General features: G+C 36.1%; 1 protein-coding gene across 1 annotated transcript; it reads left to right on the forward strand.

Moving 5' to 3' along the window:
- The first annotated feature begins 1,819 nt into the window (after positions 1-1,819).
- Positions 1,820-11,287, forward strand: LOC133871623 (uncharacterized). Its single transcript, XM_062309049.1, has 14 exons — positions 1,820-2,046; positions 2,454-2,597; positions 2,859-2,994; positions 3,097-3,266; positions 3,368-3,653; positions 3,754-3,824; positions 4,017-4,112; positions 4,246-4,379; positions 8,605-8,743; positions 9,513-9,642; positions 9,935-10,104; positions 10,286-10,571; positions 10,664-10,830; positions 10,969-11,287. Exons 2-14 carry the CDS (start codon positions 2,564-2,566, stop codon positions 11,130-11,132), a joined length of 1,983 nt encoding a protein of 660 aa, XP_062165033.1. The 5' UTR covers positions 1,820-2,046; positions 2,454-2,563; the 3' UTR covers positions 11,133-11,287.
- The last annotated feature ends 2,146 nt before the right edge of the window (positions 11,288-13,433 follow it).

A 13,433-nucleotide genomic window follows, 5' to 3' on the forward strand; every position in this document is an offset into this window, starting at 1 on the left:
ACAGATTGAAGGAGGAGTTGAGCAAGTCCTTTGCTATGAAGGACTTGGGACCCGCAAGACAGATTCTTGGTATGAAGATCTCTCGTGATAGGAAAAATGGAAGATTGTGGTTATCACAAGAGAGTTATATTGAGAAGGTATTAGACAGGTTTAACATGAGCAAGGCAAAACCAGTGAGCTCTCCACTTGCAGGTCATTTGAAGCTAAGTTCAAAGCAAAGTCCTACAAGTGAGAAAGAAAATGAAGAAATGAAGAAAGTGCCTTATGCTTCAGCTGTGGGTAGCTTGATGTATGCCATGGTGTGCACGAGGCCTGATATCGCTCATGCTGTTGGAATTGTCAGTCGGTTCCTTTCTAATCCCGGCAAAGAACATTGGGCAGCTGTGAAATGGATTCTCAGGTATCTCAAAGGTACTTCGAGGGTATGCTTGTGCTTCGGTAACGGTAAACAGGTGCTTGATGGGTTTACAGATGCAGATATGGCCGGTGATATTGACTCCAGAAAGTCTACTTCAGGGTACCTGATTACTTATTCAGGGGGAGCAGTGTCATGGCAATCCAGATTGCAGAAATGTGTTGCTTTGTCTACTACAGAGGCTGAGTACATTGCTATCACAGAAGCTGCTAAAGAACTGTTATGGATGAAGAAGTTCTTACAAGAATTGGGTCTACAGCAAGAGAAGTATTTGCTTTACTGTGACAGTCAGAGTGCCATACACCTCAGTAAGAATTCAACCTTTTACTCAAGATCCAAACATATTGATGTTAGGTATCATTGGATTCGTGATGCGTTGGATGAGAAATTGTTGCACATTGAGAAAATCCATACTGATGATAATGGTTCAGATATGATGACAAAAACTTTGCCTATGCAAAAGCTCGAAACTTGTAGAAGGAAAGCGGGCTTGGTAGAGCCCCCCACGTAGTCGGGAGGGGGAGATTTGTTGGGTGGTCCCTCCTACGTGGGGGACCAACCCAGGCCAAAGAAACAGGGGAGACAGCCCCTGTTTCTGTTGGCAGCAAGTTGACAGCAAGCAAGTCACGCACAATGCGTGACTTGCGACCAAAGAAAAAAAAAAGAAGAAGAAAAAATAAAAAAAGGCTTGCAGTTTTTTTCAAGCCTGAAACAGAGAGGGAAGCACTTAGTTTTTGAAACAGAAGCTCGAGCAAACAGTGTGAGGGAGGAGAGAAAAATAGTGTTTTACACATACTCATTTCCGTCAGATATTAGAGGGTCATTTATGGTCCGATCTTGATGAAATTTCAATATGTTGTTCCTGACGACGAGGGCTACGCATTGACTGGTGTCGATCGTTAGACTTCCTCTCCAGTTGCTCGGTTGTTCATCCCCACTTGGTGAGACCTTTCTTTGTTGTTGTTGGAATCCACTTTTATAGTGATGAATTTATGTTTTAATCCAAAAATGTGTGTATTCTTGATGTGGTGATAACCTCTAGATATTGTTCTAGAGAAGACAATTTGTAAGCCCATTATTGTTGATAGTGGAAGTTTTAAACTGGACTAGGTCCCGTGGTTTTTCCCTTCACACCAGAGGGTTTTCCACGTACAAATTTTGGTGTCTTGCTTGTGGAGATTGCTGGATTTATTTTTCTGCATTGTTTTTGGATGAGTTGATATTATGATGCTAGCTAGATTGACTATTTAATTTGCACAAAGAGGGGTAGATAATTTTTACTGTGCATTTTGTTATTGGCATTCACCCCCAACAATTACAAATATCATTAGCCATTAGGCCCATTACCAGATCTCCCCATAGACTGATACTTTTTCTTTAGGACTGAGTCAACCGCACTTCAAAAGCAAAAGTATCAATCAGTCCGGTGAAGTTGATACCTTTACAAACATAACAGAAGTGAAGCGAGCAACTCTGTGAGGCGTTACAGGAAAGGAATGAAAGTTGAGGAAGGTGGAGGTTGAGATTTTTGGGATCGGAGATCTAACCGGCGGTGGGACTCTGAATCGGACCCCCAGGCTTCGCGTCCGTACTGATTAACTTCATCCAATTTCATCGCCGTTAATGCTGAGGTAATTTTCTTCTTTCGCTTTTTTCGTGTTGTGTTTAATAGTTTATGTACCATTAAGAAAACATGGGCGTTAAAGGTCTTGAAAAAGTTATATAACTTGTTGTATTTCTTGGACAAGTTAAATTAGAACGAAAAATTCGATAAATAAAAAATAATAATTCGAACGAAATTCGGCATATCATCCAAAATTTTTCCCTAATTCTCTACCCACCTCGATCAGAAAGATTCTCGGTTTAATTTCTCCTCTCCATTAATTGCGAATCTTGTTAAAGTGTATTTGAGGAGGGAGTTCATGTCCTGTTCAGCGTGAAAGGCGGTGTCAGTGTGGCAAGGCCTCTACAAGTGCTAGTCGTAGCGAGAATCCAAGGGATTTCAGATATATTGAAACTCCTTACTTAATGCATGCAGGGCCATATGTAGTCCTTTGAGCTTCCTCAAAATATCAGAAGCAGTACTTCTCCCTTACGTTAAATAGGACAACCAGGAGAACTGGAGAAATAAGAGTTCAAAAGAAAGACATGGAAGATCCTCACCCTGCTGACAATGATGCTGGTTGTATTCTCTCTCTATTTTGCCCGCTTTCTGATTTTTGGTGACTTGTTTTATGTTATATCTCTTGAATATAGAGATATGATCGGTTTACGTACAGCTTCTATATAATTTCAACAACTTTCTTTTTTTAAAAAAATAATTATTGGATATCTTGATCCCATATATATATATATAGGAAAAGAGATCCATGGTAAGTTTAGTTTGTAAATGTATCATTTCTCTTGAATATAATGTTTTTCTTTTAATTCATTTTTATCTCAGGAATAGTACGTTCCAAGACAGACGTCCGACCAGCTCATGATCATTATACATTTCGAATCAAGAATTTCTCATTACTGTTAGGGATGAAGGAGGAAAAATGTCACTCAGGACAGTTTGAAGTTGGGGGTTATCAATGGTGCATCTTCATGACTCTAATTCTCCTTTCAGCTATTGGTTTCTTTTTCTTCATTTTTTTTTTTTAATAATAAAATATGATAATTTTCGTTTCCATCTCTAGGAGATTGGTTCTCTACCCAAATGGGAATAAGAAAAGCAATGGGAACGGTCACATCTCTCTATACTTGGCAATAGCAGCTACGGATGATCTTCCACTTGGCTGGGAGGTTAACGCGAACATAAGATTCTTTGTGTTTGATCAAATCCGAGACAAGTACCTCACTATTCAAAGTACGTAGCTTAATTCGCCAAAAACATAGTTTTTACTGCGAGAATGTTAGGCTTGTGCTTAAGTTTAATGCGAGCTTTGCTTTTTAACCTCAACAACTCATATGCAAATGGGAGATTAAGATGCTTTCATAAACTGATGACTGAATGGGGATTCGCCCAGTTACTTTCTCACAATACTCTCAATGAATCATCAAATGGATATCTTGTTGATGACACGTGTGTCTTTGGGGTGGAAGTTTTTGTCATTAAAGGTACTTGTAGAGGGGAGACTTTGTCGATGGTAAATCAACCTCAGCCTAATTATTTCACTTGGAGGATTGACGACTATTCGGCCTTGAAAGATGAAGTTTATTTATCTGAGCAATTCATTGTGGAAGGGCGAAGATGGTATGCAGGATTGGCGTTTTGCTCTTCTATATCAGTCTCACTTACAGCTTTACTTATTCTGCTATAGGTTACAACCTTTATCATTATATTTTGAATATAGGCAGTTGAGGCTCGAGCCGGAGGGAGGTGGAGCAGGAGCCAACAAATACTTGTCTATCTATATCTGTTTGAGTAATGATTCACTACCACTTAAATATACAACTTTACACCACCTTGTCTATGTGGCAAGATGGTCCCCCACTTTAATTTATTTTTAAAAAATAAAAAAACTCAAAAAGTAGTGGGGGACCACCTTGCCTATGTAGCAAGGTGGTAAAAAGTTGTATATTTAGATGTCATTGAATCATTATTCTAACTGTTTAGATGATTTAGAAAGTCGTCCTCCCAACAGAAAGTTGTACGCAAAATACAAGGTACGAATGAGGAACCAAATCAATAACAATCATCTCGAAAAGACAGGTCTGTTCTCTTGACTTTCACAAAAGGATGCTATAAACCTTCTCTTCTCGTCGACTTAATTCGATCGCCAAAAAATTTAAATGAAAAACCAATCTAAGAAAAGCTAATAATATGACCAACTCTTACCTTACAGCTGAGTACTGGTTCTCTGATTCCGTGACTTACGGTTTCCCCAAGTTTTTGTCAAAGAGAGATCTCCAAGATACATCAAAGGGCTACTTGATTAATGATGGTTTGTTCATTGAATGCAAAATTGATGTCATATCCGTAGTTAAGGATTTCTCCTCAAATTAATTATATATATGTGTGTTTAAATTTGAGGATCGTGAGGCTCAATTTGTTTATGGATTTTAGATTGTGATGTGACAATTGAAAATAATTTTGGGTATTTTGTATTGTTACTGGATATGCTCAAAGTCGATTTTTTTTTTTTTTCAATCCGTTGCACAGGCTAGAGGCATATATAGTAAGTACTTATTTAAATGGACGGTGTTATTAAATAGAATTTGGCATTGTTATTTCATTGGTAGATAGCTTTTTTTTATAAATTATTTTTATTGTTTATTTGGGTTTAGTAAATATTTTACTTGGGGGTGGCTGCGAGTCACCCTGCGACCTCTAGGAGCGTGCTGCCATTCCATGGGCCGGGGGTGGCTCGCAGGCCACTACTAGATCAAGCTGGAGGTGGCTCGTGGGCCACCCCTTTCCTTTTTTATTTTTTATTTTTAAATAATTTTTAAGTGGCGCTGATATAGTACTTAACGGAATTTGTGAAATTTTTTAACGGAATTTGACTCTATAGAGCAGTTTGTAAATTAGGCCAACCATAGAGATCTCTAAATTCATTTTGATACCATATTGAGCGATTTGTTATTTAGGCCGGTTAGAAGATCCAATGGTGCAATTTGCCCTTTTTCAAAAACACAAATGCATGATCATTGGATTATTAGTTTATATGATTTAATTAGGATTAATGAAATAAAAATCAAAGGAAAAGGTTTATAAATTTCGATAAAGAGAAACTTTGGTTTTAAAACTAAAATTTGATTGAAAGCTTTTCATATCTTGATTAGATTTGAATTTTTTTTATGATTTGATACATTCTAAATTTGAAGAAATTCATATTTAAATTGACAATTAAATATAAATCAAAAAGGTCGAATTTTTATTAAGTAGTTCGATATTTGACCTACGTCATTAAGTTAAATTCCTAAGGGCTAAAAGAGTATAAGTTGGGCTGTTATTAACCGCTAACCACTAATAACTGCAATTGCATAATTGCCAAAGCCGATTGCGATTAACGATTTTAACGGAAAGCGAAAGCGGTTAATAACTAAGTTTTCAAGAGTTTTCAAGTTCGACTAATTAAATACGACTTCCATTTTTTTTAGTTAAGGATTTACTATAGGTTTAAATTGCAATTATTTTAGTTTGCAATTGTACTGAGTTTTTATTACTTCAGTTAAGAAATAATTGCTAAGGTTCTCGATTGCAATGATTTAACAAGCACATAAAATATATCGTTGCAAATTGCAACTTGAAGGCGCTTAATTTAAAACTGTGGTCAAATTTTTATATTGTTTTTTTATAGCTAAAGAATTTACTCGAAGCCATGTATAAATTGTATTTAACACTAGTTCACTTATTCGGTTTCTTGATGACATGTACTCACTTTGATGACATATATACATGAAGAGACCTGTTATACATCTTCTTATGGTTCTTATTCCATTATTTTATTATTCAAAATTATTATTAAATCTATGAAATTATGCATACGATATTGGATACATATAGGCCTCACAAATCTAATGATAATTTTAAAGTCAGAGGATGAGCATTTATTTGAAATAATATTACACGAGACCTGTCGGTGAAAATTAAATTTACTCCTTTGCCATTTAAGTGGAAGTAGCCGAGGAAGTAGTCCTATATTGTTTAGCCATGTTTCTACAGAAAGTACCTTTAACATTTGAGCTGTCTCATTGACTCTGTTACACTTTTTTTTTTTTAAGTAAAATTTTTTTTTCAAAGATAAAAATATAGAAATAAATAAGATACAGGGTGGTAGAACTTCCTCTTGTAAAAAAAATAATTAATTAATTAATTAATTAATGAAGAGGGGGTTGCAGTATGCCAATCAATTCCAATGAAATTCTTTCTGTAAAAAATGCATATCATATAGAAAAAAATATTTTCATGCAGGTTTCAGCCTTCAGGTGAGTGTTCTAGAGCCTTTGAGCATAGCAATTCATGGAATAATTTTTGGTCTGTAAATATCCTTGGGTGGTGAAAGTTTTTCTTTGAAATGCTTGTAATAATTTGCTGCCAACTAAAGAAAAATTATTTAATAAAAGAGTGACTAAAGATCCTTTCTGCCCAATCTGTGGGGTGGAGGTGAAAAATACATGTCATATTTTGTAGCAATCCATCATCAAGTGATGTATGGGGGACTGCACTTGAAAAATTTAAAATTGTTCTAGTGGTGTGGATGACTTTCTTCAAATTGCATTCAAGCTATTGGACAGGTTTTGGAAGTAGGAATTCGAATTAATGGCCACAGTTGCTAGAAGGATATGGCGACGTAGAAATGCATTGGTATTTGGTAGAGATCTCTTACTCCCAACACAACTTGTTAGAAATGCTAAGGAAGCTGTGGAGGATTTCTATGAGGCAGAACATAAGAAAAAATAATAAAGAGGTACGAAAGCTAGATTCAATTGTACCCAAGTCGGTGTTTCCTCCTTGTGGTGTGTACAAAATTAACTGGAATGTGTCTATTGATAATACAAGGAAAATGATGAGTACGTGCAGTTGTGATTGTTAGAGACCATGATGATAAGGTATTGGCAACAATGTGTTCGTTCTTTCAGGGTGTACGTAATTGATCTAACTGTTGCAGATGCCTTTATGACTTAGAAAGCTATGAATTTTGCAGAGATCTAGGTCCACACAATATCATTCTGTGGGTGATGCTTTGGAAATTATACATGCGCTTCGGAAGGAAGACCAATCTTAGAGCAGGTATGGTAATTTAATTGATGATCGATTCGAAGATAATTCTGCTTAGCTTCCGGCCATGGCACATGATGCATTCCAGGAGGGAAGTAAACATAGTAGCCCATCTTTTGGTGAAGGCGGCTCTCCAACAATCTGTGAAGAAAATTTGGATGAAAAAATATCCTGAGTTTATATATGAAATTGTAATTTTCTATAGTTGTATAGGTTGATGATTTTAATGAAAGCCTATTGTGCATGCCCGATTATAAATCTAGAAAATAATTTACGGTTAAATTGGCAATGATTTTTTTTTTACTGTCAATCATTTTTTTGATTTAAACTGGCTAGAATCTGGCCATTGTTGCTGGATTCTGGCCTCCATCTCTGGAATTCGGCAACAGTAGCCAGAATTCGATGAAAGTGGCTGAAATCCTACCGGCCATGGTACAATCTCGTCACCGATGATTTTTCGCCGTTATTTTTTTGTATGAGAAACGTCGAAAAAAAAATTTATGAATTTTTTTTTTTCTAAAAATAATTAACAATAATAAACATTTTACGTCAAAACAAACGGAGCAGTAATTACCGTTTGGTAAATGGTTGTGTTGTGAAATTTTTGTTTGAATAGTAATAAGAAGTGGTTGATGTGATATAAAGTATAAAAAAATTTGAAATTATTTTATAGAAAAATGAAATTTTTTTGTTTTGTAGTAAGGTTTTTTATTTAAATAGTAATAAAAAAATTATTGGTGTAATAAAAATAAATAAATCGTTCCTAAACGGTACCCCTATCAGCGTTACTTTTTTCTTTTTCTTTAGGACTGAGCCAAACGCGCTTCAAAAAGAACCAATCACTCCGGTGAAGTATTCAACTTTACAAACATAACAGAAGTAAACTGAGCAACACTGTGAGGCTTTACAGGAAAGCAATGAAAGTTGAGGAAGGTGAAGATTGAGACTTTCAGGATCGGAGATCTAACCGGAGGTGGGACTCTGAATAGAACCCCCAGGCTTCGCGTCCGTACTGATTAACTTCATCCAATTTCATCGCCGTTAATGCTGAGGTAAAAAAAAAAAAAAAATCTTTTGCTTTTTTCTTGTTGTGTTCATGTACCATTCAGAAAACATAGGCGTTAAAGGTCTTGAAAAAGTGATATGACTTGTTGTATTTCTTGGACAAGTTAAAATAGAAAGAAAAATTCGATAAATAAAAAATAATAATTCGAACGAAATTCGGCATATCATCCAAAATATTTCTCTAATTCTCTACCCACCTCGCTCAGAAATTCCTTTTATTCTCGATTTAATTTCTCCTCTCCATTAATTTCGAATCGTGTTAAAGTGTATTTGAGGAGGGAGTTCATGTCCTGTTCAGCGTGAGAGGCGGAGGCGGTGTCAGTGTGGTAAGGCCTCTTCAAGTGTTAGTCGTAGCGAGAATCGAAGGGATTTCAGATATATTGAAAGTCCTTCCTTAATGCATGCAGGGCCATAGTCCTTTGAGCTTCCTCAAAATATCAGAAGCAGTTCTCCCTTACATTACATAGGACCGCCAGGAGAAAGAAGAGTTCAAAAGGAAGACATGGAAGATAAAACTTGCCATCCTCTCCCTGCTGTCGACAATGATGCAAGTGGTATACTCTCTCTCTGATTTTTGGTGACTTGTTTGATGTTATTTAGTATTAACTGTCAAAAAGTATCGAAAGTAGTTGCATTTGCTCAATTCTGGGTTAGATTCTGATGCTGCGACTTGGACACTTTTGGAGTTGGCAATGGACTGAATATAACCCACCAACAGTTTTTCCTGAATATCTTTGCCAATGGGCAGATGTGTATGAACACCGACTTACCAAAAGAACTGTATGAAAAAGATGCAAGGCCAGAATTCCTGATTGCATCTCAAACATGTATTTGAGTTAAAATTGAGTAATGTTGAAAAATTAACTTAAAAACCAGCATGATGGAATACTTAGTGAAGTACTCCAAGCTGCATCTACTCAGCCATATTTAATATGAACTTTTATTTATTTCATAGTATATTTTTGAAGAGGGTAACATTCAACTCTAGGCTAGCTATGCACAATCTATTCTAGGTCAATTATGTACGGTAAATACATGTACGAAATTATGGGATTGAATACGCTATCCTAATACTTCTGTCAAAATTATTTCAACTGCAATGGATATAAACCAAAACTCCCCTCTTTAGAGGTGGAGAGCTACCAATTGGCTAAATAAATAGCCAAAGGTTTGATATAACAGAATTGGAACTTTAAGAACCACTCTACTTTCCAACTCAATGACTTCTGATTGACTATATAACTATTAACGAAAAAGTATCACAATAATTAGCTTTATATTTTTTGAATCTGAATGTTTTTTGTTTCTTTATTTTTATCTCAGGAATCGTACAATCCACTAGAGATCACCCACCGACTCATTATTCATTTCAAATCAAGAATTTCTCATTACTGTTAGGGATGGAGGAGGAAAAATGTGACTCGGGCAACTTTGAAGTTGGCGGCTACCAATGGTGCATCTCTTGAGGACTCCCCTTTGGATTGGGATCCCCTGAAATTAACTAAGATGTGAAATTTGGCCAGCCTAAGAGAAGCAGGTTGTGGGGTCTACCTACCTTGGCCAAGTGAGCTCGATACCCTAGGCTGCCTAGGGAAGGTGGGGGCCACAGTCCCTCTCTTAGGCTACCCGAATTTCTGAGAAATTCTCATCCCTCTCCTTCTCCTTTCAGCTGTTGTTTTTTTCCTTTTTTTTCTTTTTCTTTTTTCAGATAAGAAAAATATGAGCATTTTCATTTCCATGTCTAGGAGATTGGTACTTTACCCAAATGGGAAAAAGAATAGCAATGGGAATGGTCACATCTCTCTATACTTGGCAATTGCACATTCCAATGATCTTCCACTTGGCTGGGAGGTTAACGTGAACATAAGATTCTTTGTGTTTGATCAAATCCGAGACAAGTATCTGAGTATTCAAGGTAGCTTCGCCGAAAACTTAGTTTTTGTAGTGTACTCTTTTACTGTGAGAATATTAGACTTGAGCTTAAGTTTAAAGAATGCTTTGCTTGTACTTTGTCCATCTGGATATACCTCGCTAATATATTTATGTTGGGATTTGATATGTGACTTTACTATTGCCTGTGAACCTCAACAACTTAGATGCAAATGGGAGAGTAAGACGCTTTCATAACTTGAAGACTGAATGGGGATTCGCCCAGTTACTTTCCCATGATACTCTCAATGATTCATCAAATGGTTATCTTCTTGATGACACTTGCGTCTTTGGGGTGGAAGTTTTTGTTATTAAAAGTACTGGTAAAGGGGAGACTTTGTCGATGATTAATCAACCTCAACGTAATTATTTTACTTGGAGGATTGACAACTATACGGACTTGAAAGGTGAAGCTTATTTCTCTGAGCATTTCACTGTTGAAGGACGAAGATGGTATGATTGGAGTTTTGCTCTTTTATATCAGTCTCAAGTAGGTTTACTTATTCTGTTAGTTCACAACCTTTAGCTTTATATTTTGGATATAGGAAGTTGAAGCTCAAGCCAGAAGGAAGTGGAACAGGAGCAGACACATGCTTGTCTCTCTATCTCAGCTTAGGTGATTCAGAAATTTTTCCTCCCAACAGAAAATTGTACGCAAAATACAAGCTGCGAATAAGGGACCAAGTCCATGGCAATCACCTTGAAAAGACAGGTCTGTTCTCTTGGTTTTTCATAAAAATATGCTCTAAACCTTCATTTCTTTTCGACCTGAACAGAAGAAAATTCTCCTGAAAATTTACAAGAAAACCCAATCTAAAAGCTAATAATATGACCAACTCTTATCTTTCAGTTGAGTACTGGTTCTCTGACCCCAGCGTCAGTTATGGTTTCCACGAGTTTTTGTCAAAGACAGATCTCCAGGACACATCAAAGGGCTACTTGGTGGGTGAGGGTTTGTTCATTGAATGCAAAATTGATGTCATATCCGTAGTTAATGATTTCTCCTCAAATTAATATTATGTTTAAATTGGAGAAACCGTCTTTGAATTGTAACAATAACAAATTCTCTTCTGTCATCTCATTTTTCTTCTCTTTAAAAGGGTATGTAAAGTTTTTATAGGATATAAATTCTGTTTGCATATGCTCAAAGTTGAATTATGTTCAATCCATAGCACTAGTTAAGAGGCATATACAGCCAGTATTTTTATGTTAAAGTGGCACGCTTTGAAGTACTTGTGTCTGACAGTATGTAGCATACCTAACTTGCTCAGCTTTCTTAGTATTCTGGACTGTTAGCATGGTGGCAATGTTCAAAATAACGCAATGCCTGTTGGCCAACGTTAAATTTACTGCTTTACCACTTAAGTGGCCATGGAAACAGACCTATGTATATAATGTTTTTGTTGGCTTGAAAGTGAATTATTTCGTGGATTTGATTCTGCTGCACAATAACACAGTACATCCCAATTGTTTAGCCACCTTGGTGCAAAGAAAGTACCTTTGTGAGAGTATTATGATTAGGATTTCTATTCTTATCATTAATGAGGATTGGATTTCCCAAAGCAAGGAATTTGATTAGGATTATATTACATTCACATAATTTTAAATCATTTGTAAACTTTATAAATAGCCTTATATATACTTAGTTATATTAAGAAAAGAGATATGATACGTTTATAACTTTGGTACAACTTCAACTTTTTTTTAAATCAATTAAAAAAGTTACCAAAACAAGGAAGGAAAGTACCAGAACGGTTGGTCGTGAATGAAAGGACAAAGGACCTGAATGGAATGGTAACATTTAACAAAATGTTGTGAAAAGTGGTGGAAGTCAAATCTTTTCGGGTACATTGACCGACAAGATGAAACGACAGCTAGTGGATCTCTATTATATCCAAGCCTTTAATCTTCAGAAGAAAAAAAATATATTTAATTAACATATAGATATCAATGACAAATAATAAAAAAAACAAGGTTATCCATACGACATTTATTAAACATGTTATTTAATTGACATTTTAATATTAGCAACCACATATATTTAATTTCACATCAATTGAGTTATTGTATTTTAAGTGATTTATTTTTTTAAGTGACTTATATGAAAATTATTTAAAACATGTCACGTTAACAATGTGAAATAGAGATAATAAATGTACAAGAGTAGTATTTTAATTTATTCTCAAGTGTATCAATAATATTAAATAGCATGGTATTCTCAGATCTCAATGAGTCAATCAAAAGATTTGATTCACATAACTGAACAATTAATTACTCTTTTTCTTGCTTCACCTTTTTAAGCTCTTTATGATAAACTTTAAAATGTTGAGCATTCTTCAGTTTATTAAAAACCTTAAGGAGCTTAATATCAGAATCCTCATTAGATAACTGAGAAGAATTCATGATAAAAGGTGTAATAAAAAAAATAGAAGTCACAAATAGATGAGGATCACACTCAGGAAATAAATCATTTCAACGGAGTGTGCCTGCTCTGATACCAATTGAAAAAAATACTGGACTTCTAAATTTAACAAGTGTGTGTGAACAGTGTGTAACAAAATATTAAATGCGGAATTAAATGAGACAAATATTTTGTTGACGAAGTGGAAACTCAAGATGAGAAAAACCACTCCGGGGCAGCCAAACCCAGGATATCCACTATTCAGAAGACAAGACTAGATACAAGATAGTAACACTCACATACCCCTGATGCAGTTATTGTACCTTGCTCTCTAACGTGTAACCCAACACGAACGCCTCCCAACCAGGTCTCCTACATGAAGGGGTCTTCAATGGAATCCTTTACCTTAGGGTCAACCCCTAAGATAGACTTCACAGTTGATCAAATCACACACTTGGCAAGAGCTAGAGAGCTAGCAGATCTTTAATATCTCCCTAAACACCATCTCTAAGCTGTAGAGAATTCACAACCGAATTCTATGTTGAAAGCATGCCTTAAGCCTCTTATTTATAGGCTTTGGAAACCCAAAATCAAGTCAAAAACGGAGTCTGAGGCAAGCGCGTCCGGACGGGAGCCTTGGGCCTTCCGGACGGGCCAAGTTTTTCTTGTCCGAAAAGTAATTCTGAAATTTTCTGCAGGGCCGTCCGGTCGGGCAAATGTTTCAGTCCGGGTCCCCCGTCCGAACGCTAGTAATGGCCGTCCAAATGCTCAATTTACAAAACTTTTTCTTAGCTTTCCAACGACGTCGATTTCATCCCAATCCAATATTTGAGTAAAAAGTTATAACCAAAATACCGGAGGGTGTCCAAACGGCTTGATCGAGCGTATGGACGGTCAACTGCAATCGCCTTTCC

Source organism: Alnus glutinosa, chromosome 6 (assembly GCF_958979055.1).
Source record: "Alnus glutinosa chromosome 6, dhAlnGlut1.1, whole genome shotgun sequence".
NCBI lineage: Eukaryota > Viridiplantae > Streptophyta > Magnoliopsida > Fagales > Betulaceae > Alnus > Alnus glutinosa.

Bases quoted from the DNA above. Each gene is read 5' to 3' on its own strand.
- LOC133871623 (XM_062309049.1), top strand. From the start codon at position 2,564: ATGGAAGATCCTCACCCTGCTGACAATGATGCTG. The intron at 2,995-3,096 runs GTGCATCTTCAT...TTCCATCTCTAG, and splicing joins GAAGTTGGGGGTTATCAATG to GAGATTGGTTCTCTACCCAA. The intron at 4,113-4,245 runs GTCTGTTCTCTT...CTTACCTTACAG, and splicing joins CAATCATCTCGAAAAGACAG to CTGAGTACTGGTTCTCTGAT.